The 27267-nt window shown below is 44.0% G+C and overlaps 1 protein-coding gene across 3 annotated transcripts in view; it reads left to right on the forward strand.

The window, feature by feature from the left end:
• The window catches only part of PPP1R14A (protein phosphatase 1 regulatory inhibitor subunit 14A), a 48768-nt gene extending 39087 nt beyond the window's left edge, over nucleotides 1–9681 (forward strand). For all 3 annotated transcript variants that reach the window (XM_088458103.1, XM_088458102.1, XM_088458101.1), the window contains one exon: nucleotides 7539–9681. In XM_088458103.1, coding sequence (XP_088314229.1) covers nucleotides 7539–7649 — 111 coding nt within the window. In that variant the 3' untranslated portion in view covers nucleotides 7650–9681. The remainder of the gene's footprint in view (nucleotides 1–7538) is intronic.
• Nucleotides 9682–27267: the final 17586 nt, after the last annotated feature.

Genomic DNA, 27267 nt, shown 5'->3' on the forward strand with positions numbered 1-27267 from the left:
TGGCTGCTAGTTCTAAATAAATTACAAACCTTACTTATAACGGAGAGCACTGAAATAATTCTACACAAATACAGACTTTAAAATTAATGACAATGCTTTTACAAAGACCGGTTAATCATCATATATATTTTTGCCAAGTCAGACTTGCATCAAAAGAAGCAGTAGGGAATACTTCTAAAAGAAATTGTGACAACTAGTACAGAATAACAGGACAGCAGTCAGCCAATTTCATACATGCGTAACGGCACCCTCGACTCTCTTTCTGCATTTTCTGCTCTGTTCTCCGACTGTTCCCCCCCCTCCCTCTTTCTCTGCTCATATTTATACCCTTTTTTATGTTTATACATCCAGTTAGTCCAATTTATTAGTACGTACTAATTCTTCATTGGCCATCTATGCCTTAGACATAATATTGACATATTTCTGCATCCTTTTTTGTTCCAATACAGGAATCCAACATGGTTGCCTATTTGACCATAATTTCTGCCTATTGCAGTTAAATGCTGTCTCAGTTAGCTGATTTGGTTTATGTAAAAACTAGGGGTGTGCACCGGACACTTTTCGTGTTTTGTGTTTTGGTTTTGGATCTGGATCTTTCTTCGTGTTTTGGATCTGGATTGGTTTTGCCAAAACCACCCTTCCGTGTTTTGGGTTCTGGGTTTTGTGTTTTGGATCTGGAGTTTTTCTTAAAAAATAAAAAAAAAACGCTAAAATCACATAAATGGGCCTTTTTTTGTTCCTACGCTATTAATAACCCCAATAACATTAATTTCCACTCATTTCCACTCTATTCTGAACACCTCACACCTCACAATATTGTTTTTAGGCCAAAAGGTTGTACCGAGGAAGCTGGATGACTATGCTAAGCGACACAAGGGGGCGGCACAAACACGTGGCCCATCTAGGAGTGGCACTGCAGTGGCAGACAGGAAGCCAATCAGCGTTATGGTGCCCATTTGCATGTAGCACGAACCCGGGAGATCCGTGCTACATGCATCTGTGTGATTGGCACAGAGCAATGACAGGTCCGTGAGACCCGTCTGTGCTGCTGTGGTAAAAAAAAAAAAAAAAACCTGTGTAAAAAAAGAAAAAAATGGCGTGCACCCCCCCAAAAAAGAGCAACCAGCCCCGGGCATTAGTAACCCAGTGCTGGGTGTGCTTAAATACAGGGGACAAACGACGTAGGGGTCCCCTGTACTTAAGCACAACCAGCACCGGGCTAGTCAGAACCAGCGCTGGTTGCCAAAATACGGGGGACAAACGACGTAGGGGTCCCCTGTATTCTGCGCAACCAGCTCTGGGCTCTGATCCGGTCCTGGTTCTGGAAATATAGGGGACAAAAAATGAGTAGGGTTCCCCTGTATGTTCCAGAACCAGCACTGGACTTTTTCTAGCGGGGGGCTGATGCCACAGCCAGGGGAGCCCTTTCACCGGGCCCCCCAGCCGCAGCATCAACCCTGACCGCTAGTCAGCCCAGGCCGGGGATCCCTGGAGAGCTGGGGACCCCCCCAATAAAGGGGTCACCCTCTCCAGGGCACCCCAGGCCCAGGCTGATAGCCCGGGGCTATCCCCGCCACCCCTGGTGGCGGTGGGTGGCGGGTTGATTGTGTGGTGTGGTGTAAATAAAGAATATCAAACATTGTCTTTACAAGTAGAACTGCAAGTCCCAGCTAGCCTGCCCCGCATGCTGGTACTTGGAGAACCACAAGTACCAGCATGCAGGGCATTAAGGGCCCACTAGTACCTGTAGTTCACCTGTAAAAAAAATGTTTAAAAAAACACAGGACACACACACCGTGACAGTATAAGTTTATTAAACATACATACACACACACACATGTACACATACTCACCTATGTAACCTGTAGCATCGGTCCACTTGTCCGGTAAAGTATCCCTAGGGGACCTGTGAAAAAAAACATACTCACCATCTCCTATGCGAGGTTCTGTCCTCTTCGTTCCAAAGTAGGCATCCCCGGACTTGGCAAAAAAAAAAAACGAAAACGCGATCCACGAACTTAGTACCGTTCTATAGAACGGTACTTCCCGAATGAGAGCTTAGCGGCGGGGTATCACCATGGAAACCCCGCTGCTAAGCGTTCATTGGCTGAGAGAGGTCATCTCCCGTCTCTCAGCCAATGAACGGCTCCCTCCATTGTAGTCAATGGTGGGAACCGCAGGGTAAACTTTAATAACCTTGCGGCTCCCAGAATTGACTACAATGGAGGGAGCCGTTCATTGGCTGAGAGAGACGGGAGATGGCCTCTCTCAGCCAATGAACGCTTAGCAGCGGGGTTTCCATGGTGATACCCCGCCGCTAAACTCTCATTCGGGAAGTACCGTTCTATAGAACGGTACTAAGTTCGTGGATCGCGTTTTCGTTTTTTTTTTTTTTGCCAAGTCCGGGGATGCCTACTTTGGAACGAAGAGGACAGAACCTCGCATAGGAGATGGTGATTATGTTTTTTTTCACAGGTCCCCTAGGGATACTTTACCGGACAAGTGGACCGATGCTACAGGGTTACATAGGTGAGTATGTGTACGTGTGTGTGTGTGTGTGTGTGTGTATGTATGTTTAATAAACTTATACTGTCACGGTGTGTGTGTCCTGTGTTTTTTTTAAACATTTTTTTACAGGTGAACTACAGGTACTAGTGGGCCCTTAATGCCCTGCATGCTGGTACTTGTGGTTCTCCAAGTACCAGCATGCGGGGCAGGCTTGCTGGGACTTGCAGTTCTACTTGTAAAGACAATGTTTGATATTCTTTATTTACACCACACCACACAATCAACCCGCCACCCACCGCCACCAGGGGTGGCGGGGATAGCCCCGGGCTATCAGCATGGGCCTGGGGAGCCCTGGAGAGGGTGACCCCTTTATTGGGGGGGTCCCCAGCTCTCCAGGGATCCCCGGCCTGGGCTGACTAGCGGTCAGGGCTGATGCTGCGGCTGGGGGGCCCGGTGAAAGGGCTCCCCTGGCTGTGGCATCAGCCCCCCGCTAGAAAAAGTCCAGTGCTGGTTCTGGAACATACAGGGGAACCCTACTAATTTTTTTCCCCTGTATTTCCAGAACCAGGACCGGATCAGAGCCCAGAGCTGGTTGCGCAGAATACGGGGGACCCCTACGTCGTTTGTCCCCCGTATTTTGGCAACCAGCTCTGGTTCTGACTAGCCCGGTGCTGGTTGTGTTTAAGTACAGGGGACCCCTATGTCGTTTGTCCCCTGTATTTAAGCACACCCAGCACTGGGTCACTAATGCCCGGGGCTGGTTGCTCTTTTTTGGGAGGGGGGCACGCCATTTTTTTCTCTTTTTACACAGGTTTTTTTTTTTTTTTTTACCACAGCAGCACAGACGGGTCTCACGGACCCGTTAGTGCTCTGTGTCAATGACACAGATGCAAGTAGCACGGATCTCCTGGTCCGTGCGTGCATTTGTGTCATTCAAATACACAGCAGCACAGACGGGTCTCACTGACCCATCTGTGCTCTGTGTCACTGTCAATCACACAGATGCATGTAGCACGGATCTCACGAGTCCGTGCTACATGCAAATGAGCACCATAATGCTGATTGGCTGAGAGCCGTGACAGACGGCTCTGTCAGCCAATCAGCACTTTGCCCATTAAAGGCAAAGGCATTTTTTTTTAAATGGCCGCTCGAGGCAAAACCTCGAGATCCGACAGCAGATCTCGAGGTTTTGCCTCGGGAGAGGGATCCGGGGCAGACAGGGAGATCCGAGCTTGGGCTCGGATCGCCCCGGATCCCCGAAGTTCGGGTGGGTTCGGTTCTCAGGGAACCGAACCCGCTCATCCCTAGTAAAAACTAAGACCTGCCGCCATCAGCTGTTCTGTACGTGTTAAACTCATACATTTTAAACCTATAAGTCTTATTGCTAGAACAACTTACATAGCAATTCAACCTATGCATATCTCCGCAGTTGATCACCTGCAGAGACAAAAACAATAATCTCTGCACATTTTTTATTACATCATTTAGCATGCTTTTAGTGAAGATACGAAACAAAATGGCTGCTGCATTAGACACACACTTGCCTACGTTTAGGGCTCTATTTACTACAATCCGCATTTTGAATGCAAATTGTAGTGTGATATTACCGACTGAATTCACAGGGATTTACTAGGGATTTTGCGATAAAGCTCTGTCCCTGCGAATCCCCTCCGGAGCCTTATGGTATTTTCGAAAAAAAATAGTGACAAGTGCCCCGCGCATGCGCCGACTGGCTGCTGCTACCCCCCCCCCCCGTTGCTAAGACCTGCCCCCCGTGATCACGGACCCCCCCCTCCCCACTCCCCCCCTCCCTTAATCACACTTACCTGCAGTTATCGGGCCTCCGGTGATGTCCTCTGTCGCTCCGGTGCACCATGGGAGACCGAAGCCCCGAACTCCGGTCCCTGGACTCGGGTAAGTTTGTTTTATTTTGTTTTTTTTTTTAGGGGTTGGAGTAGAATTTTACGAATTCTACTCCGATTGCCCTTTAGTAACTGTGGGTGATGCTAAAATAATGTGAAAAGGGTGTGAAAACACCCTTTTTCACATTATTTTAGTAAAAATAATGTTAATAAATAGAGCCCTAAGGGGCTTTTTTACTAAAATAAAGTGAAAAGGGGTGTTTTCACACCCTTTTCACATTATTTTAGTATCACATACAGTTACTAAGGGGTTGGAGTAGAATTTTACGATTTCTACTCCAATTGCCCTTAAGTATCACTTATTTTTAGTAAGCAAATCACATTTCCAATAATTGTAATGGGAAATGTGATCTGACCAAAGTCATTAAAAATAAAATGTGAAAAAATACCGGGGAAAGCCCTGTGATAATAACGCCACCTGGAGGTGGCATTATCCAGGGTCTCCCCCGGTTACCGGACTCCTGTTTCGCTATAATGGGCAGAGCAGAGCCCAGAGCCGGCCCCAGTAATCAGGTGTGGTCTAAACAGACCACATGCTGATACACTGTAAAAATAAAAAAAATAAAAAAACTTACCTGACTCCAGGGACTGGAGTTCGGGGCTCCGGTGATGTCCTCTCTCCGGTCAGCTGGTCTCCCATGCTGCACTGCGGCCCGGTCGTCACCTGACAGGGTCCCAGTGCAGTATGGGATGTCAGTTGACCGGAGGACATGGAGGACATCACTGGAGCCCGGATCATGCAAGTAAGTGTAATTAAGGGAGAGAGGGGGGTCACTGGGCTTGGCGACAGGGCGGGGCTTAGCGCTGTGGGGGGGGGGGGTAGCAGCGGCGGCCGGTCGGCGCATGAACGGGGCACTTGTCACGGTATTTTTTTGCAAAAATACCGTGACTAGTGTGCGAAGGGGATTCGCAGGGACAGAGCTTTCTCGCAAGCTCTGTCTCTGCAAAGGATTTGTAGTAAATCCCTGTGATATTGCCTGAATTCGCAATTCGAATTCACTCGGTAATATCGCACTACAATCTGCATTACCAATGCGGATTGTAGTAAATAGAGCTCTTAGAGAGAAAAGGGAAAGCCTTATGCTTTCTAGGCCTAGAGCCATTCAACAAGTGTGGCCTTCTGCAACTCGCACAGCTATATATAACTTCTTAATGATTTACTAATGCCCTGAGTTTCAGTGCAGAAAGAAGGTAACCTAAGCATGCATATATTTGAGTTACTGAATGAATATGTATTTCCACATATTTCTGTTTCATCAATGTAGTCCCTCTGTGAAGAACAATATTCTTTCTATATTAGCCCATCATTTCAGCCCAATATGACTGAACTCGCACACAATCACGATTCCATAGACCATCGCAAATCACGATTCTGCAAAACAGCATTTTTGGGGGGTCCTGTCAGGCTGTCTACACCAGAATGTCGACATCAGCATTGTCGACATGTTCAAAATGTTGACATTGTGAATGTCGATATTCAGACTATGTTGACATTATGGTGGTGACATTCTGAATGTCACCATAAAACACCACACCCCTTTTTTTTTATTACAGTACTTTTAATGTTTTAATTGTTGAAAAATGTGAATCATTTTTTTACTGTATGTAAAAATAAATAACACTGTAATGTTTGAATTTGTTCTGTAGGGATATTTTTGAATACATTATTGTAATCCAGCTGCCTCTGTGATATGTTTTGGTAAATGTGGGCAAGAAGCATTAAACAAATAAATAAAAGTTATGAGTTTAGCACAAATCTCTCCTTTAGATCCCCAGTGTAGTGACAAATGCATACATCACTGCGCTGTCCTGTCACATGGGCAGATCTTTATATGATGGTCACCCTTCACACTACCTATACGTGTATGTAATATTTCAGTCTACTTCCCCCTCCTCTGATGCAACCAAGTTGTATGTTGTATGACAGAATGGGAAAGATCACCGTCAAGGGCAGCTGACTGCATTTTCTGAATAACAGAAATTATTCAGTTTATCACATTGAGGAAGTGTAGCTTTGATGTGTTTTCCCAGCCAGAGGTGAACTGTAGAAAAAAATCTAATCCAGGGTCACTAAGGTTCTAAATAGCATCATGATTGCACAAGCTACGTACGCATCATGTTCTGGAAAGGTTAATTCAAATGCAATGTTTTTTGTTTGTTTTTTACACTTCCTGCAGTAGTAAAATAGTAGCGATCAGGTTACATTTACTGTAACCGTGATTAAGCTGCATTACTTACGTTACATATAGTAAATATCCAATATCACCATTAGTACAGATCATGGTTATTCCTGGCATTGCATGTAATATTTACCCAAGGATTACACAGGATATATGTACTTGCAATCTTTAATAAGTGATTGTTAGTTTATTAAAGGGCTCTACTGGATGCTCACCCAGCAGTAGGCTCACCCAGCAGTAGAACAGTGTTGAAGAGTGAGCTCTCAACTCTATTATAATGCCAGCTAAGACAGTCCACCTACAACCCAGGGTTTTTGTTTGATTTATTTTATTTATTTGTGTTACTTTATATAAGGTGGGGCTATAGGGCGTATAGTCAAATGATGATTTTGTGGGGGGTTTTTTTGTTTGTTTGTTTTGTTTACTTTTAGTTGCAGCACTGATCTATTCAGTGCAAACCATATCTGACAGCAGCTGAGAGTTTACCCACTGTTAGATCCAGCATACATTGGGTCTATCGGTGCTGAGTCACGGGAAATCTGAGACCCTCTCCTCCATAGTAGTTGGCCGTCTGCAAAAAAAAGTAGACGAACTGTAGTAAGTGCTTTTATTTCCACCAGAAAACAGCAAAGATTCTGTACTAATGATGTGCAAATAATTTTAATACCAGGTGGCAGTTATACATTAAAAAATATATACTGTATATATATTTGGCATTTTTTGTAAGGTCTGATTACTAAATAAATGAGAAATTACAATCACTGTTGAATATTTCAATGTACCCTATCCCTCCAGACTGTTATATTAATATTTTCTATTTATTTTTTTTATTTTTTTTGTGCAACACATAACTGATTTCTCTTCATTTTATTTATGGCACAGCAGTATTTAATGTACACGATAGTTAATACTGTTCCCTGTTGTACAGGTGTTCATACGTGATCTTCTGTTCAAGTTACAAGGACTTCAGAAACAGACGCTGCTGAGGAAGAAGGGGCTGGAGGTTAGGAATGAAGAGCAGATTCAGGAAAAAGTGTGACCCACCACAAGATTAAAGCCTTCTATACTGAGGGGTGCAGGTCAAAGTGTAAAGTGCGCAGATCATACCTATAAGACAAGCTGAAGAATTAGAATGACCTGTGCAACCCTCAGGACTTTGCTGGAGGTAACTCCTTATGATAGGACCATACACCTATGTTCCCTTTTCCATTTCACTTACTTCAAGACGTTTCCGCCAAAACATTCTTGTTTTCAAATTGGAGGCCTGAAGCCTGAGCCAGAGTTGACACCATATCACATTATCTCATTTTCTTCGCTAAATGGCATAGAATTTATTTATTATACAGCAATATACTATTGATATTCTTAAAAATGACATACTAAAGGTGAAGGAAATGAATTCAGGTGCTTTTATGTAATTAGTTCCCAAATAATAACTGTACCTCGCGTCTACACACAGTGCTGGGAAGCCATGTTGTGGGCTGAACCTATAATTAACCTTTTTGGTGGGAACTAGTAACATCATTGGGGGATGAAGCACAAAGCTATTTAACTAATTCCTAGTGATATGATAAGCTGCCTGTCAGCTCACAAAATGGCTGCTGCCTATGTATAAGTGATAGGCCCACCTTTAATAAGTGTTGAATTTTGCCAGTAACTTCCAACATACAGTATGGGACATAAGGTATAAATGCTGAGCTATGCAGATGATTTTGTTGCACCTGTTTATGGTTTTGTTTGGTTTCAACGATTTTAGACCTGAGTAAGAGTTGGCTACAGGTCAGCTGGTGTGGATGAGGACAGCCTGTTAAGCCCTCTCTAGCATCTGGTCATAGCTTTGGGAATTACAATCGCTATCTTCATCATAAACTGTGCAGTGTTCCCACTAAGTGGATGTGGACATGAAGTATGTAAATGTCTACTCTCATAAGAGCTTCACTCTGAAGGTACTGTATGTCTTATGAATTTGCTGTTCAGGGCGACCCTTCTGAAATGTACTTTTCACCACTAGCTATTCAGTTTTCAGTTCCTAGATCTCTAATATCTGGGCAAACGTGTGCAAACTGTGAAGCAGACCGCTTTGTGGGGACTAGAAACACTTTGGCCTTATCAATATCTCATTGAAATCTATATAATTATTGAGCATTTCTGAAGCATTCCAAAAACATGCGATCATTCTCTTTCCTCACTAATTGGGCACCATCTAATTTAATTCTTATACCTGAGCAGCAAACGGCTGGATCTGTCCGATTTAGCCACTCGTGTAGCTAAATTGGACATAGATGCAACCGAGCCACTGCAGCTGGTTGTGTATGGCCCCCTTGAGGGATTATTCTTGTGACAAAGAAAGAACATGAAGGATGAAGTTTTTTTAATAACTGGGAATATGGCTGTGTCTCCTATGCTGCATAACTAGGCCCTTCTTCTACTGGTTGCCACTGAGACGCATGGACCACCCTCCTGACCCACATGTGGATTTACTTAAAAAACATTCAAAGCTGATGAATGAGCCATTTATATCAGCCAATGCCCCACTTCTGCAAGTATATATGTATAAATTTTCCTCATTTTATGGCAAGGGGCATGCAAAGCACTAGCTTTCATTATATATTTCAGTTTTCTCAGTTATAGCTGAATGGACTTCATCTGCACAATGGAAATGAGCAATTCACTGCTGGACTTTCTATCTAGTGGTCTCCAACAAAATGGCCGCAGGATTGAAAACTATTGTGAACATTCTTTTATATCCCTAGAGTGCTTTGTGTGATGCACCCAGTGGTTGAGTGTAGGTATAGCTTGACATGCCCAATAGGTACTGAGAAAGAGACCCCCGGACTCCAGGCACTCTTAATTAATAGTGAGCGGTGAGAATTCACATGGGTTATGGCAAAATCTTATGTGCTTAGCTCTTGGACCATCTCTTTATAACATTTTGTACTGCTGGCTAGTTTACTGACGTAACATTGAGCCCTATACAAAATATTGATACAGGTTTGTTTCTTTGTAATATAAGTATTAACACTGTTGTTTTACTGTTACTTTGCTGTTAATAAAATTTTATTTACCACCTATGGCCTGTTGTGGAAATGTAGCTATTTAATATGCTGGGGTTCTGCAGACTCCAAGTCAATACGTAGCAGCATCTGGCAGGGGAGGGCCCCTGTGGTCTTTGTCTCCATATTCATCTAAATGAAAGACCCGTATAGTACTGACTAAGGTTTGTTAGAGGTCATCCAGCATAACAGATTATACTGAAATGCATTATTAATGCAGGGCAGGAAAGCAAAGCTCCATCCTCCATGATGACTCTAACTACTCAAACCATAAATGGGATACAGAAACTAGTGCAAGAAACTCTTGTGGTGGGTTCATATAAAGATTGATGAGATTTGGCTAATAGTTTGATTTTATTACCAGTCCAAACAAAAACATTATATGCAATGTTTTCAAAAGATGCTTTGGATGCAGCAGTGGCTCCTACCCTCTTACATGAGGGGGTCTGTAGCTACTGGTCCAGCCGGCTGGTTTCTGGCACCTGCGCAATAGATCTGGCAGGGACCAGGGGCACCGAGGGGGGGGTACTAATGGCCCGGGCTTGGTGGAGGGGCCTGGTGGGGCACCAGGTCCAATGCCGCCCCCTCACTCTTTCCTGTCAGCAGCCCAGCACACACTGCTGTGTGCTGGGCTGCAGAGGGAGACTACTCAATGGTGCTGAACAGCAGCAGTCTCCTCTGCCGGTAGGGGTGAGCGATCATACTGATCGTGCCATGGATTTGCACCGGGCTGAGGGCGCTGCAACTAGGGCTTTTTTTAATAAGGGGGTGTGGACACACCACCCATGATTAGGCCACGCTCCTTCCACAGGCCAGAGCTGGCTCTTAACTGCCCTGACCGGGATAGGCATATGCACACAAGCGGGAGTGGTTCTGCACATAATGCCGGCTTCAATGGACTGCATCGGCTGAAGCCCCTAGAAGCTGTGTGGGGCTGCCCGAAAGGCAGAGCAGTGGCTTCCACTGGAAGCCCGGATTGGCAGTCCCAGGGAGAGAAAACACCTCCCCCTGGGGCTGCCTGACCTGTGTGTGACTGGCAGATAGCGCTTCCAATGGGAAGTCACTGCCAGTCACAGTGTAGCCAGTACAGTCACGCACTGCAAATGGCTTACTGAAGTGGCAGATTTTACTGGGGGTAAAAAACTGCCAGTGCTTGTATGTATAAAAAGTAATTTATAGTGTATATTTTTTTCAATACATTAACATTTTTAATATAATTTTTTTTTTTTTTGTTCAAAATGAAGTTGTTTTTTTTTTTCCAAGTGTGAAAACCTTGACCTGGCGTCCTCTGGCACCCTCTTTGAAAAAAATTGTGAACTAGTAGCCCATAAGACACTGTAGGGTAACGCCATCTGGAGATGGCATTACTTTTTCGGGCTAAGCTCTAGAATGCAAAGTTAATTTCTGGAGCATAGCAGCCCCCATAGAAACCTATGGGGGCTGCATTTACGGACAAAAATGGAGGGACCTCAGGAGATATCTGCTGCGTCCCGTCCATAGTACATCTGAGGAATACATAATATATGCAGGTACCCCCTGAAAATGTCTGTTTTCTGGGAATATGCCACGAATATTTCATGATAAATAGGCCCCATAATAATATTGTGTATGGGGGATACAGAAACCATGAATATTACAAAAAATTCTGTATTAAACTTGGACAGACACTAAAGAGAGACACTGATGACATTCAAAGAAAAGCACTGAGGCCAAAACAGTCTTAGCATTTTTTAAAGAAGTATTGTTGCAGGTATTTTCGGTATTTAGACATTGAGTTTTAGAAATGATATCAAAACAGTCTGGCTAAATGCAAAATTAGAAGCTTTATGTGGGAAAAAATAAGCTATTAATGGTTAATGCTGGATGGCATTATTAAAGAAGTAAAATTATATAAAAGTTCGCTAAGAACACGTCGCTAAAAGATCTACTAGTAAGCTCACGGTCCATCCTGTGCAATGTATTCTTTTATTGAGTGTTTAAGAAGGGAGGATAGCAAGTTGTGTTCTAAAAGGACAAGCGTACTCACTGGTATTATCAGGTTGTCAAGTCTTAAGGTTTTTTTTTTTACTAATGTTACAGGTTGAGTCTCCTATTTCCAAATATCCGAAATACGGATTTTTTTGTGCTTAACTGAGAAAATTCAACTCTTTGATGGTGCAGTATACACAAACTTTGCCTAAGGCACAAATGATTACAAATATTGCATAAAATTACAGTCAGGCTGTGTGTATAAGGTGTATATGAAACATAAATGCATTGTGTGTGTATATTTGGGTCCCATTCCCAAGATATCTTATTATTATATGCAAATATTCCAAAATACTGAATATTTTGTTATCCAAAATACCACTGGTCCCAAGCATATTGGATATTGAAGACTCAACCTGTATAAACATTTACTGATGGCTAACACATTTTGCTGATAATTATTTGTCATTCTAAAAGGTAACAAAGTGAAACTGAGAGGTATTATCTTGAGAAAAGGGTATCCAGGAACAGATGTTGGTTTTTTTTTTGTACTTGGATGGGAGGTATATACAGTATGTCCTGGGTTCTTATCTTCTGTGTGGTAATTATCCAGGTAATGAGCAGCCTTGCTTGCCAGACCACCTGTCAGAGGCAGGGCTGGCTCCAGAAAGAGCCAAGCCCTGTGCAGAACGGGAATGGGTCGCCACTTAACCCCATGCGTGGCAAAGCCAGCTGCGACAGAAAAGGGGATGTGGCCTAATGACCATAGGCCTCACCCCCCTAAATGATGTTATTTGGAGGTGTACCTGTATGGAATGTCTCCCCGTTAATGTCAGGCTGGGGGTGAGCCCAGCACTTAATCAACAGCTGGGTTGACCCTAGCACCATGCATGCGCGCGGCATCCATTCAGCTTCTCCAGGGTCCTGCACCGCTGTGCAGCTAATGTGGTGGGGGTCTCCAACCTCCCGCGTGCCCGCGGGACACTTCGGCTGCGGGTGGGACAGCAGGACCGTGCCCAAAAATCTGGACTGTCACGCTGAACATGGGATGGTTGAAAAGGGTGCGCCCTATATGGGGTGGTGCCCTTGTTCGATTGCACTGGTTGAACGCTCCAAGAGCCGGCCCTGGTGAGAGGCTGATTAAAGGTGTGTCCGTTTCTGTCAATTTCTAACTACCTGGGGAGCAGGCAACATACCTGATGAGAGACACTGTTTTGGCTTTATGTAAGTGCTGTATTTGTGTGTGTGTGTGAGAGTTGGACATTAGTAAATATACACCTAAGGATGGGAAGACCTCCACTTCTAAAAACCTGCACTTTAGATGTTGCCCACAGCAACCAATCAGATTCTAGCTTTTATCTTCTAGAAGATGCTAGTTAAAAAAGTAGTATCTTATTGGTGCAGCCGTTTACCCCGGGAAGCAGCACTCCGTAACCTGACCTTACTACAATATAAATAGATAATTTACCGGCTCCTGAAAAATGGGTTTGCACCACAAGGGTTTTATGAAATGCAGATTTGTTATGTAAATACTGAGAAGAAATCTAACCCAAACCAAAAAAATAGACCTATTATCCTGCCTTCGCTTGGGAGAAACTATATTTTATAAGAGATCCTTTTTATGAAGGACTGTTCATGCCATGTGGGTGGGAGATGTTTGCAGCTGGTCTATCACAGCGATCAGTATCGAGTATTTTCATGTGCACTGGTTTTATTAATATTAATGGTCTTCTAGATGGACTGGAGAGAGGGGTGTCCATATTAGGACATTACCCTGAGCTATGTAGGGTTGTTGACATAGAGCAGGACAGTAACTCACTACAGCAGACGGAGAGATGGAAGACGTGGTGACATAGATAAATGGAATGGAATATACTAGATTGTGGTAACTATAATGTTATTTATACTGTAAATGGGACAATTAGACATGGAAAATAGTTTAGGCAATTTATGCCAGGAGGCTGCTGCAAAGGCAACTACAATCCTGAGGTGTATATAAAAAAAAAAAAATAGACGAATGATTAATGAGAAAAGGAGCAGAGACATAAACAAAAGTTTCATCTATACCAGTGCTCTGTACTCAAGACACACTTTTGCAGTCCAGGTTTTAATTGATATCTATGCTTGAGCACAGGTGAGTTATGAAGGGCAGGATGCATCAAGCATCGCATTTTGAATGTGTTGCATCCTGCCACTGATTGCATGCATAGCGGCGTTTAGTAACAACATATGCATGAAGATTTACAACTGAAACCAGGGCAGTCTGAAGAGCATTGTAGGCCCCGGGCAAAGTAATGCACAGCCATTCACGAGAATACAAATGTAAATGATAAATTAAATAAACCTTTTAGATTTATTGGTACTTTCATCAAAATCAATGTTTAAACATAAAAAAAACATGATGTAAAGTGTGGACAATGGATTCCACATAATTCTCTTCTCCAGCTCGCAGTGCAGTTCCTGCTCTTCATTGCTGCAGTGATTAAAGTATAGGTGCACCCTGGGAGAGAAGGGCCCAGGGGATTGAGCCATCAACCCCTAAATCTGACTCTGTAACTGCAGGCTGGGAGGCCGGTAGAGAATGCTGTCTGGCCGCTCTGATTGTGTGTATTGCACAATCGGAGCAGCTGGGTAGCATCTGACTCTACCTGCCCCTCAGCTGGCTGCCCTCCACACATCCATGTAGATTGCCGCTGCTCGAAGGCCCCTAAATTCATGTCCAGTGTGCCTATACGTTAAGATGGCCCTGATTGAAACCGCAAAGCGCAGCTCTTCTGATAAGGGCTGTCCAATGCGGTGTGAGGACTTCCGGCTTTATGACACAGGAGTCTTTTTGTGCGGATGCACAGCCTTCACACAGCGCATGTACCAGCCACGGGGGACACTGGGTGGGATCCTATTGGATACAGGGCCTGATTCAGAGCTGAATGCTCTGACCAGAGCGCTCGCTCTGAATCAGGGCCCTCCTCCATGAAAATGGAGCGGCCTCCTGGACGCTCGTATAGCTGTGGGTGACCACCCACAGCTATAGCGAGCGTCCATGATGATGGTCTTGGCCATCGCGACCATCGGACTTGCGACGGAGACCCTGCGGTAGGGTCTCCCTGCCACAAGCCCTGGAGTGATTTTGGCTCTATCAGAGCCAAAATCACTCCCACTGATATCACTAGTGATGTCAGTGGGGCCGGCTTCAGACGGTAGGCGTTCCCATGGGAACGCCTCCGTCTGGCAGGCACGCCCACCAAAGGGGGCGTGCTGTCAATCAACATCGACAGCACGCCCCCTTTGGTGCGAGACCCGGAGCGATGGAAAGTCCGTCGCTCCCCGGGTCTCGCGCATGCGCACGACGGAGCTCCCTCCGTCGTGCGCATGCGCAGTGGGTAACATCAACCCGCTTGCGAGCGTACTGCCGCTCGCGAGCGGGTCTGAATGATCTCCACAGTAACTCTCTGGCAAGAAGCCCATAGGCTTCTATTAGGCAACAGAAAGTTTTGCTTTCCGGATATTGATGACTGAGGAATGCAGTCAAACCGCCCAAAACAACATTTTTGGAGGTTTGACCAAATTTTTGAGGATAGTGCATCCCGCCTTTAGTACCTCCAGTCATTTTGATTTAACCATCTGTACTCAAACATGGCTATCCTTAAAACCTGGACTGTTAGTGTGTCTTGAAGACCGAGTTTGAGAAGCCCTAATCTATAATACAAATCACTTTTACCTGCAATCAGTATAAACTCTCCTGCTTGGCTTCTGGTTTGTTTTAAAGTAGCACTACCTGGGAAATATTTACTTCAGTGCCACCACTCACTGCTGGACCCTGGAGGCAGCTACAGTACATGAAGTCCTGCTTAATGGGGCTCTGCAGGATATGTGAGCCAGCAAATCATTAAAGTTGGCCACCTTTTTAAGTGAGGGAGCAGGAGTGGGAGGACCAATCACAAATTATAATCTTTTGATTTTGGCTTGCAATTGGTCCTTCAGAAGTAAGCCCGACCCCCACCCCAATCTCCCCTCCCCTAGTTTTAGCTTGAGCTTTGTGAGGGATGTTGGGAGTTCCAGAAAATGCAGCTGCAAGTTTTCCCTTTTGAAATATTGTGTTAGTACTTTGGTTATTACAGTATGTAGAGTGAACCCGTCAAGTTGTCTAGTAAGTTATTTGAATATGTTGGGATTATAATGATTCAGCACAGACAGAAGTTGTGAATTTTGGGCCCCTTAACCTATTTCTCACTGGAGACTGATATCTCTTGTATCCTGTGAAGATGGGTCCCATTGTACAAATCCCTCTCTCCCGAGCCCATTGTTAATGTGTTATTGTTCTTCATGCAGGGATAGACATGTGGCCTCAATCAGTATTTCCCAGTGACAGCCAGTGCCAGCACTGAGAGGACAGAAGAGGAATTTGCTTTCATGCATTAATGAGAAACACTCCTTTATACATATAAACATCTTGGGTTTGTTTGCGGAAAACATCACATGCTGCTTGTGGTGCAGACCAGACCCTTCTTGTGACTGCAGCGCTCATCTCTGCATATACACATCCTAATTCCTGGTTATACACAGCTTTCCTTGTTACTGCACAGCTATTGGACTCTCCAAAAGAAAGCATAGTAAAATGATGACCTTGTCACACTCTTAATATATACACATATTTCACCATACTAGAGGCTTTAGTTTCTTTCCATCAGGTAATCTATTTATGATATATACCTTTTTGGCACCACATAAACATTACATAAAAATAGAGATGGGCATCGGAAGTTGATGGTTAGCCACCATCGATGTTCCCAATTAGAAGGAAGTACTTTTTTCATCGAAATGCAGGTATTCGATGGTTGCTAGCCATCAAATGCCGCTTTCCTATGCCCATGGCCGTAACAGGGCTGTATGACCCCCCCCCCCGGCCCCCTGAATTCATAACATCATGATGTCACACCTAGGGGTTGGGACCACCAGCTCTAGGAACTAGAGCACTGCTCAGTGTGTCCTAAGGTCGCTTCGGGCAACTCCACAGGCTGCCAAGGGATGCTCTGGGTGGCTCTGCATTAATATACTTGCTGCAGGTTGTCATTCCAGGCACCCTGCAAGCCACATGCAGTTGCCGTGGGGCAGAGACTGTGCCTCCTCTAGGGTCCTGTGCCCTATGAGACTGCACAACTCGTACACCCCAGTATAGTGGGGACTACTACTGGGGCACTGCATGGGGGGGGGACTACTACTGGGGGCACTATATGAAGGGCACTGCATAGGGGGACTACTACTGGGGGCACTGCATAGGGGGGGCTGCTACTGGGGGCACTGCATAGGGGGGGACTACTACTGGGGGCACTATAGAAAGGACACTACTGGGGGCACTGCATAGGGAGATCACTACTGGGGGCCTGCATAGGGGGGACTACTACTGGGGCACTGCAGAGGAGGGCAGTTATGGGACATAAATAAAATTGTAGAAGGGAGCAGTTATGGGTCATAATTGTGTGAGGAGGGGACAGAGTCTAAATACCGCAGTATAGCCCCAGCTTTGTCAAATTTTTTAATGTGGCCCACACTGCCTTTTTAAAGGTTGAAGACCCCTGAGCTAAGCAATAAACACTCTTCCTGCATGAATGTTATAAGGGTCAGATACAAGGCAGCATTTAACCTGTGCATTGAGATATCACATAGAAACGGCTCATGTATTAACATTTGCATGTCAAAACTCTGATTTACTTGAGACTGAGGCCATATACAGTGCAACCTAACAGGAGTGTTGCAATTTCTTTTGATGAACAGTATTTAATACAGAACACTCTCCTAATGTAATGGAACGTTACAATTTTTAAACAGAAGGAAAACAAATTAATTGCTGGATATAAATTTGCAATCTTACTGCTATTTCAAAGATTAAAGTACAGCACTCTGGACCTCATTCAGAGGCGGTCGCACGGAGCATAGCGAGCGATGTTTTTTTCAACTGCGCATGTGTGTACATGGCAGTGTGCGTGCGCAAGTCTGTCTTTCCAACCGCAATCCTCTTGCTCGTTAGTCACTACGAGGTCGTAGCTGTGATTGACATTTCGTGCCATTTGTGGGTGGTTACAGGGGAAGGTGTTTGTGAACGGGGGTGTGGTGGTGCGGACGCAGGCGTGGTTGACCTTAAAAAGGGCGTTTTAAGGGCGTGCATATATTACTGAGCGAGTCATCACACATGTCATCTCGTTGCAATAACGATGCTACTGCTCGTAGTGCTAAAGGTAGCCCAGGGTCTACCTTTAGCATTGCGAGTGCAGGTGATGGTTTCTACCTCAACCGATGTTTGTAGGCAATTAACACTGTAACAGGTGTTAATCGTGCTGACGTAGGTTGCCGCCTGCGACCAACTCTGAATTAGGCCGTAGAGATAGGAGATGTGCTTTCATTGTTGTGGGTGTTTCCGCGCTTACAATGTGCGTTGCGACTGAGCGCTCGTTTTGCATATTCTCGATCACTTTGGGTGCTACCGATCGCTCCCGAACGACTGCCTCTGAATGAGGTCCTCTGTCCCTAGCTGCTCCACACATTGAGGTATCCCTTCCTCTTACATCAAAACTGTATACAATTATTATTGTTATGGGATGCTCTGGGGCATTTATTTTAATAATTATATTAATGTGTCCCTTATGTTATTATGTGAAATTGTGTCCTAATGTAGGTTCTTGTTATATAGAAATAGTCCCAACTTTTAATCTGTAGGTAGGGTGTTCTTATAATAAAATCCAATATAGTTTATACGTGATCCTGATGCGTGTTAAGAATGTCCTTAAATAATAACCCAAAAGAAATCTCATAGGTAGATGAGGTATGTGAATAGTCTCTGGAGATTAATCCTGTCGTGTCTGTAGGATGGGTGTTCTTTAATCATTTAAGCTGATGGTGCCATGGCAATCTCTGCTCTCCACTCCACCTCAAATATATATAATATAGAAATAGCGCAGTATCAGGAACCAGGCAAACACAATTATGCAGGATAGGTAAGTAACGGCGCGTACTTACCAAACGTTGTGCTTTTGTAGCTTCCTGCTGGTTCTCCTGGTCCCGGTGCTTGCAGAGGTGTTAGTGAGGGTTAAAATATATGTACTTGTATAGTGAATTAGACCCTCTGGATATAAGACTAATAAATCATTATTTATTCTTTACAGAAAGTGCAATCAGTGACTCATCAGAGTCCTATGGTCTAAAAAGGTATATGTACAACTGTAGAAATACATATACAAAGTCCCAATAGTAGATGAGCAAATGGTGCTTACACTAGTCTATATAGTGGGAGGCTATTGCAAGCACCATTTGCTCAACTACTATTGGGGCTTTTTATATGTATTTCATATTTTATTGTATATGTTGTATATAATAAAATGTATAAGTATGACAGCACCCTGAATTACTTATTCTCTGTATTGTTGTTGTTTTGTGGGTATGGTATAATTTCCCACACTGGTATTTAAGGCTGCAGTCATCATATAATTGATAGTATCCTTCACTTGGGAGGATAGGCGCCAGATTAATTTTGTTTGTGTTACCTATGGGGAGAGATTTCTTCCTGAGTGCACATGCCCCCTGCCCTCATGTCCTCTCCTCCCCGCCCTCATGTCCTCTCCTCCCCGCCCTCATGTCCTCTCCTCCCCGCCCTCATGTCCTCTCCTCCCCGCCCTCATGTCCTCTCCTCCCCGCCCTCATGTCCTCTCCTCCCCGCCCTCATGTCCTCTCCTCCCCGCCATCCTAGGAGTGCAGCAGCTACGGAGGGGGACAAACTGTGCGGCTGCTGGCGCCCTCATGTACAGCTTTGGTGCCACACAATATTTTTTTCCATCTTTAAGAGGGGCCATAGCCCCACCTCCCCAGATTGGACATGCCCCCTCTTAATACTGGGGCCCATGGTCACTCTTTATGGGCCTGGATGGTTATACCATCGAATGGTTGTGATGCAGTGGCTAGTCGCCATCGCATCGCTGGCTTTGATGTTGGCAGCTCGGCATGCTTTCGATGTCCATCTCTAAGTAAAACTGCTGATGGTCAGCTGTCAATTAACTTTTTTTTAGTTGTCTATAGCCTGATAACCTCCACAAACGTTAAACTAATTAAGTAATACTTAAGGTGCATACACACGATTTTTTGAACGATTTAACTGTAACGATGTCGTTATCGTTAAATCGTTTGTAAAATCGTTCATCTTTTTAAGGTGAACGATAATCGTTCATGCGCGTTCACTTTTGTAATTCATCGTCCATTCTGACTGTCCAACAAATGATTTTCGTTTAGAAAATCGTTCATGTTGTACAGGATGAACGATAAACGATGAAAGATTTCCATTCACTGTATGCATGATTAAAAAATCGTTCATTGTTCATGAAAATCGTTCACTAAAAATCGTTGGCTACTAAATTACTGAACGATTTTCGTTCACTTTTTCAAGGGAAAATCTGAACGAAAATCGTTCACTAAAATCGTTGGTTACTAACATCGTTGTGTTTGTATGCACCTTTATAAATAACTAGAAATAACAAGACCAGATGTACTAAAGTTTACGCAGATCTTCTTTAAATTTATTTGGCAGTATAAGAAGCCTAGAATGCCACGTTCCCGAGCTTATTTACCGAAAAAAATTGGAGGGCTGAGCGCCCCAAACATTTCTGCCTTTGCAAAGGCTGCTCTATTCCGATACATAACAGACTGGCTATTACATACCAACCACTATACTAACCCTGCCTTGGAGGAAGCGTTATTCCACCCATATGCCCCAGCAGCTTTGCTACATTCCCCCAAAATACACATTCTTATGATGTTTCGCTCTAATATTTTATTCTGGGACACTTACACTACTTGGCTGAAGGTTAACACACATTAGGGAAGAATCCTTTTTCATCTCCGTACATCCCCTTATGGGGTAACCCATGTTTTCTCCCTTCACTTGACATTCCTCTCTTTAAAATGTGGAATCAAAAGGGTATCATGTCCATCAAAGATGTATTCGATCCAGGTGGCAATCTGCTCTCCTTCATACAATTACAAGATAATTTGATATCCCTCGTTCACAATTTTTTATGTTTCTACAAGTACGCCATTTTATTCAATCCTTAGATAACCCTTTAAGGATCTCAGTTAACACAGACACAATGGGTCGAATTTTACTCCTATGTCATTCAACCAAATTTAGAATAGCTCATCTCTATTAAATATCTGATAGAAATTCCTATACATGCTTGGTCAGCAGCTGCAGAAGCTTGGCATACAGAAATACCCGAATTGTGCGATTTGGAGCCACTTATTATGAATTTAGATTGTGTTTTACCCTGCCTTAAGTCGGCAAGACTTCAAGAAATTCACCTCAGAATTTTAAATCGTACATATATGTCTCCTACCCAAAGGAAACATTTTGTGCCACTGGAGGAGGGAAACTGTGTAAAATGTAACTGCTCTAATGCCTCTCTCTCACATAGCCTCTGGTACTGCAGAAAGATCCATAGATTTTGGAATAAAATTCTATACTATCTAAACACCACGCTACACCTTAAACTATCCAAAAATGCGGCAGCTCTTATTTTCTCGGAATTTTCAGTATGGGAGACTGAGTCCTCCTTAGATCCATGGAAACCCGCTTTGAGAGTCATGGTTACAGTAGCTAAACAACTTATTCTTAAGTACTGGATCTTGAAATCAGCACCTACACTAACGGAATGGAAAACTGCGCTGCTGGAAGTTATTTATGCGGAGAGACGTATGGCTATCTTTAGCATCGAAAAAGGAGTGCAGGTTTTCTCCAAATAGTGGGAACCATATATACAATGTATGCCAACCCAGATTCAAAATAACATATGGAAGGTTTTTGATCACACGGAATGGTTTATGCTAAGAAGTATCACTTAATATAACTGCTGTTATTACTATATAGTAGGGATGTGCAGGCTTGGATAGGTTCGAGTTTGCACGTTGAGTTCGCATTTTTCCCTCCAAAAAAACGGAACTCAGAAAGAGGCAAAACGTCATCTTACATGGACGAACATCATCATTCCTGGACAAAAGTCCAGGAATGATGATGTTCGTCCATGTAAGATGACGTTTTGCCTCTTTCTGAGTTCCGTTTTTTTGGAGGGAAAAATCCGAACTCAACGTGCAAACTCGAACCTATCCAAGCCTGCACATCCCTACTATATATGTGTCTCTCTTTGTGAAACTCCCCCGGACAATGTACCTCTCACCTTTTGTCATTGATTTCCCCTCCCTTTCGCCTTTCCTTCTTTTGTTTCTCATGCTCCTTTATTCTCGCCCTCCTTTCTCCCAATGTACTCCTACGTTGGCACAGATTATATTGATATAATGGTGGGCTGATATATCGATGTTGATGTGATAAAATGTTAATTCAAATATTAATCGCCGTTTATACTGGTTGTATAGGTTGTGCAGTTTGAATGACATTGATTGTATATTATACTGGACTTCTATACGGTGTATTATATCGATTCTTTCTACAGTATTTGTAATTTTATATAGTAAACTATATTCAGGTACTTTGTTTCTTTGTATTCCGAAATAACTTCAATTTATATTTGTTCTACTTTCTAAAAGTTTGAAAGATTAACAGTAATGTTGTATATTGTTTGTTCCAAGAAACAGACTAGTTGTTTATCAGATAATTTCATTTTATTTAAGTCTTGGATTATGTATAATTGTTCTATTGCTGTTCAATAAAAAGATTTAAAAAAAAAAAAAAAAAAAAAAAGAAATAACAAGACCAGACACAGAAGGTTGGAATTTAAATAAGGTCACAACTTTTATTTAATTAATTTTAATCAGGAAAAGGAAGGTGGCTAAAGAAAGCATTGCTAATCTACGCTCTAGCCCAAACATTTCTCACTATCAAATGGGGAGCGGCTGTACGCCCCCTAACGCAAACTGAGCTGCGGAGGCCTAAACTACCCCCTCTATTAGCTTAGCACTACTGGGAGCCAACCATAATGGAGAAGCCCAGGTCCCCCTTTTGGGCAGAGACAGCTCGCCCTGCGAAAGGAAAGGTGCCCCCACAGCTACCACTTGCGTCCACTATTGGCCGCTGAGAAGCAATACTTTCCCGCCAAAGCAGCAGTCAAAGAGCGCAGCCCGCCACCAAGTGACCCTACAATTCCACCTGCAAAACCGAAAAAATCTCTTTAAGGAACACTCTCATCCCCACTTCACTAAGATGAATCCCATCTTTACGGAAAGGCTAATGAGTCCTCATAATGGATACCTGGATGCCTTGCCACATGACCCCCTAAACTAATCATGTATTTTACGACAGAAGCATTAACTTTCCGTCTGATACGGTAAACTACTGGCCCCTTGTGAGGGCATCTCCAGACCTGACGCTGGATGATATCTAACCAAACAATCTGCATTGAACCGTAAAGTGAATGCCATCTATCCACACCCGCCCTGATACTAATGATCAGTTTTATACCTGTCCAATTACCTAAATCATTGCCCCCGACATGAATCACTAGGCACCCTGGGGGTCCCCACTTTCCAATGGATTCCTCGACTAGACGACCCATACCCTTCCATTTCAGACTCTGACTCCTACCCACCTAACCCGCCGATCACTGAGTGACGTAGTAGCCTCCATGGCCGATGGCAAGTGGGCCGCCCAATAAATGAATGAGTGACGCACAAACCAAATTTCTGAAGAGGTCCGGAGAACATCTGTAACAGATATAATCCGACATATGATTATTAACTAATCCAACCATATAATCTCCATGCTCACACAAACAACATGAAACATTAAAGGTTGGGATGGGGGAGTGCAATAGGATGGGCAACCCAGACGTAGGTAAAATAAAACCTTAGTTAAAGAGAAAAAATGTTAGGACAAATCCGTTCGTACCCCCAGAATAGTGGCGAGTTAATTAACTAAGCCTGGGTTCACCCCATAAGGAGCGTGTTAATGCCTTAAAGCTACGCATTACTGCGTATGTATTTCTTGTATGCTGCTGATTTCCACCAACCAAGCTCCTTGATGGCTGGTTCTGAGAAACCTGCTTTTGCTGCACAATTGGCTGCCCCTATACGGAATGAATGCGTGCCATAGGCTGCCACATCCAACCCTAAGAATTATTAAGCATCACTTAAACACTGCAGAGAACTGAAATTTCTCTGAAAGCGAGCCATCTGCATGCGCCAGCCAATGTTTGCTATCTGTGGGATGGATTTTTTGCTAGAGCTACCAGGCACACATCTGCTAAAACTTGAGCTGGGACCGTTGCCCATTTCCCATTTCCTAACTGGTCTGTTTTTGACCTGTGAATTTTACAAAGAAGTGCCTTAGGTTTTGGCAACACATTCTTGGAGAGTAGACCAGATTGTGCCGATTGCTTGGAGGTGGGCTACCAGTTCACAAACCCAAAATGCCCCAAAGAAGGCCATCGAGAATGCAGTTTGAAACAACATTACTTCAAACTCGCTGGAAGCCATATTGGGTAAGCAGCTGATTAAATCCCCAAGAAGGTCCAGGTCAATGGGGTGCCTCTTATCCTCTTTCACCCCGTCTGATTTAGCCCAACCCCTCATGGCCTTGGAAATAGAAAATTATTTAGTGCAGTAGGGCATGCAGGGGGGTTCTGAGTACCCAGAACACCCCCCTAACAGAGGGGAGAGCAAGCGCCACCATTTTATTAAGCCACGCCCCCTCGCATCAAAATGGCGCAATTTGCGGATCAATGGGGAGGAGGCGGAGCCAATATGATGCAATAGAATTAGAATTGCATTATTTGACATATTGACATGGTGCTAGTCCCCATCTCCATCTACAACCTGCAGCATGGTAAGTGTGTGTGTGTGTAATGTATATGTGACAAATATGTGTGTGTGTGTATGTAAATTTATATATATATATATATATATATATATATATTATACAGTATATATGTCGATGTGTGTATATATATATATATATATATATATATATATATACAGTATACTAGAAATCCCCCCCTAAAAAAACCTGCATTTGCCCCTGTAGTGGGATCACTTCTCCCATACATCTTTGAAAAATAGGAAATCCCCGCCAAAGCCGTAGCAGTTGACGCTCTAGATTGACCCTGTTTGTAACACCTCCCAAACAAAAGTGCTTAAGCTCTGCTCGCAAGTCTTACCTTCACATAAGCTAGAAGCCCGGCATTGTTCCCAATCTTTCCGAGCTGCGGAATAGGCCCCTCTCGTGGACGATGCCAACGCCATGGCAGCTAATCCTTCTAAACCGGCTTGATGATCTGCCAGACAGAGGTGGGACATTTTAAGCCTTGGAGATTTGCCCTCAGTACAAGCGCTCTGAATTTCAACCACTGAAAACGTTAAAGCGCATCAGCGATGCAATTATCTACTCCGGGAACGTGCTTTGCCAAAAAAAAGACATTTGCATCCAAACACTTAAGTACTAGAAGGTTGTGCGACGCCACGGCAACCATCGGCCTGAAAACAGGAATTCTAAAACCCACTGCAATGCCCTCCATAATGAATTCCGCATCGAGCTTACTAGGGTATCATTACAACCATTTAGCCAAATACGAAAAACACCGGGGAAGGAGCTTTACCTAAATCATTTTCGCTGCTCTGAAGCAGATGCGGCCGCTGGTGCTGCCCCCTTCCAGGATTCTTTTGGCGGAATCTCCTCCACCGCAAATGGCACAGAGGTGGCGAAAACGGCAGCTCGCTCCCCGATCACATTTTGCCCCCATTAAATGCAAATACTTTCCTTTTTGAATTGTGTTCTGCTTAGATCTAACTGCCCCAACCTGTTCTCTACTGAAAGCTACTTCCGTCCCCACTTTTCTTTCAACCATATCTCTACGTCCTTAAATTCCAATGACATAATGGTATGAACATCCTGCTTCTTATGAAATTCTTTATCGTAAGAACACCACATAGTGCCTTTTGATTTTACGTACATACGGTGTATCAAATGTATGTACGTTAGAATGTTTAAATACTCTGAAGGCCTAGATTCCAAGTAACATGCCTCAAAAACCAGCATGCCATTTAACCAATTATTGTAGCATTTATATGCTTCTTCCCCTATACCACCCGATGCTTTGGATGCTACCAAACCTTTCCTTCCCTCTTCCGTAATTTTAAACATATCTACAAAACGACTCTTCGCTATCCTATCCTTTACGCTCCTACGCAAACCCCTCATTATTGCAGTATTTGCCTAATGGACTTAGTCAACCCAGTAGCAGCTGCGATTATCTGTCTGCGAAATACGCTTGCTGGAAGCGAACTTAGGCGGGCACTTAAAATGCTTCTCCAAAATTCTCATAATTTTCCGTGGCCTCTTAGGTGAGTCTGACGAGGAGCTGCTGTTGCTAGTATATGAACTAGTGTGATCTGACTCATGTGCAATAGCGTCATAATCACCGGTATGCAGTCATATTGCCGGCAGATGTGAAGCCGGGCGTCGGTATATGCCGCAATATGCCGATGCCGATATCCCGAAGGTGTACAGGATACTGACGTCGGCAGCCCGAACTGCTAGAATCCCAATCATCCGGATGGGTAAGTAACTGCCTCTCTATGGTTGGGGATAGGCTAGGGGAAGGGGGAGTTAGGGTTAGGCACCCCCCATTCGGTTTAGGGTTGCGGGAAAGGGGGGATAGGGTTAGGCCCCACCGGGGGGAGGTTAGGGTTAGGCATCCCCTAGGGAGGTTAGGGTTGGGCACCACCAAGATAGGGTTAGAGGGGGGGAAGAGGGAGGTTAGGGTGCTTACCTACCGCTGTCAGGATTCTGTACCATGCGGGCTTCCACTGTTGGGATTTCAGCCGCCGGCATATCATACCGATTCCCTTGACGGACTAGCCACCTGCTCCACCGCTTCTGAGGTAGTCCTCTCCGGAGGTTTCTCTATGCCTAAATTGGAAGCCGCCATTGACTTGGACGTTCCAGCCTCAGTACTTAGCCTTCCGGAATCCTGAAGCAAAGAGGAAGTCCTTGGATTTGACCTGACCCTACATAACTTCTAAAGACCCACCCTACCTACGCTCTGATTGGCTAACCCGGGCCCTACTGACCTGTCAATCAACAGCTATGCAAAAAAACCTGCCTTTAACTACTATCGGCTCCAAACCTGTACACTTAAGTAGCTTTAGGCTTATGCAGCCTTCAGCTATCTTTAAAATTGCCAATGAACACCAATAATTGTTGATTATCCAGGATTAGCACACTTCTTGTCTCACTATTTGCACCTGCAATATTTATTTCTTATTTATGGACTAGTGGTGGAAATGGGATGTAGTTGGCATTCCAACAGTCAGGATACCAACCATCACAATCCAGATTGTCAGAATCCAGACAGATTGCGGAGGTATGTATTAGGGTCAGGTGGAGACATAAGCTGGCCATACACCAGGCCAACTTTCCTCCAACCATCCAACTAGTTGGTTGAAATGAAAATCTGGTAATGCATGGGAGCAAATGACAATCAGTAATTTGCTCCCTAACACCAGAAAACACGAAAAACGTCCTTTAGGCAGGTTGGATAAATCATTTTGATTTAAACAATGTGACTGAACAATAGCTTTCATCCGTTTTCCGGTGTTTGGGAGCAAATTGCTGATTGTCATTTGCTCCCAGGCATTACCAGATTTTCATTC

This window comes from Taudactylus pleione, unplaced genomic scaffold, assembly GCF_031769625.1.
Source record: "Taudactylus pleione unplaced genomic scaffold, aTauple2 ptg000809l, whole genome shotgun sequence".
Taxonomy (NCBI): Eukaryota; Metazoa; Chordata; class Amphibia; order Anura; family Myobatrachidae; genus Taudactylus; species Taudactylus pleione.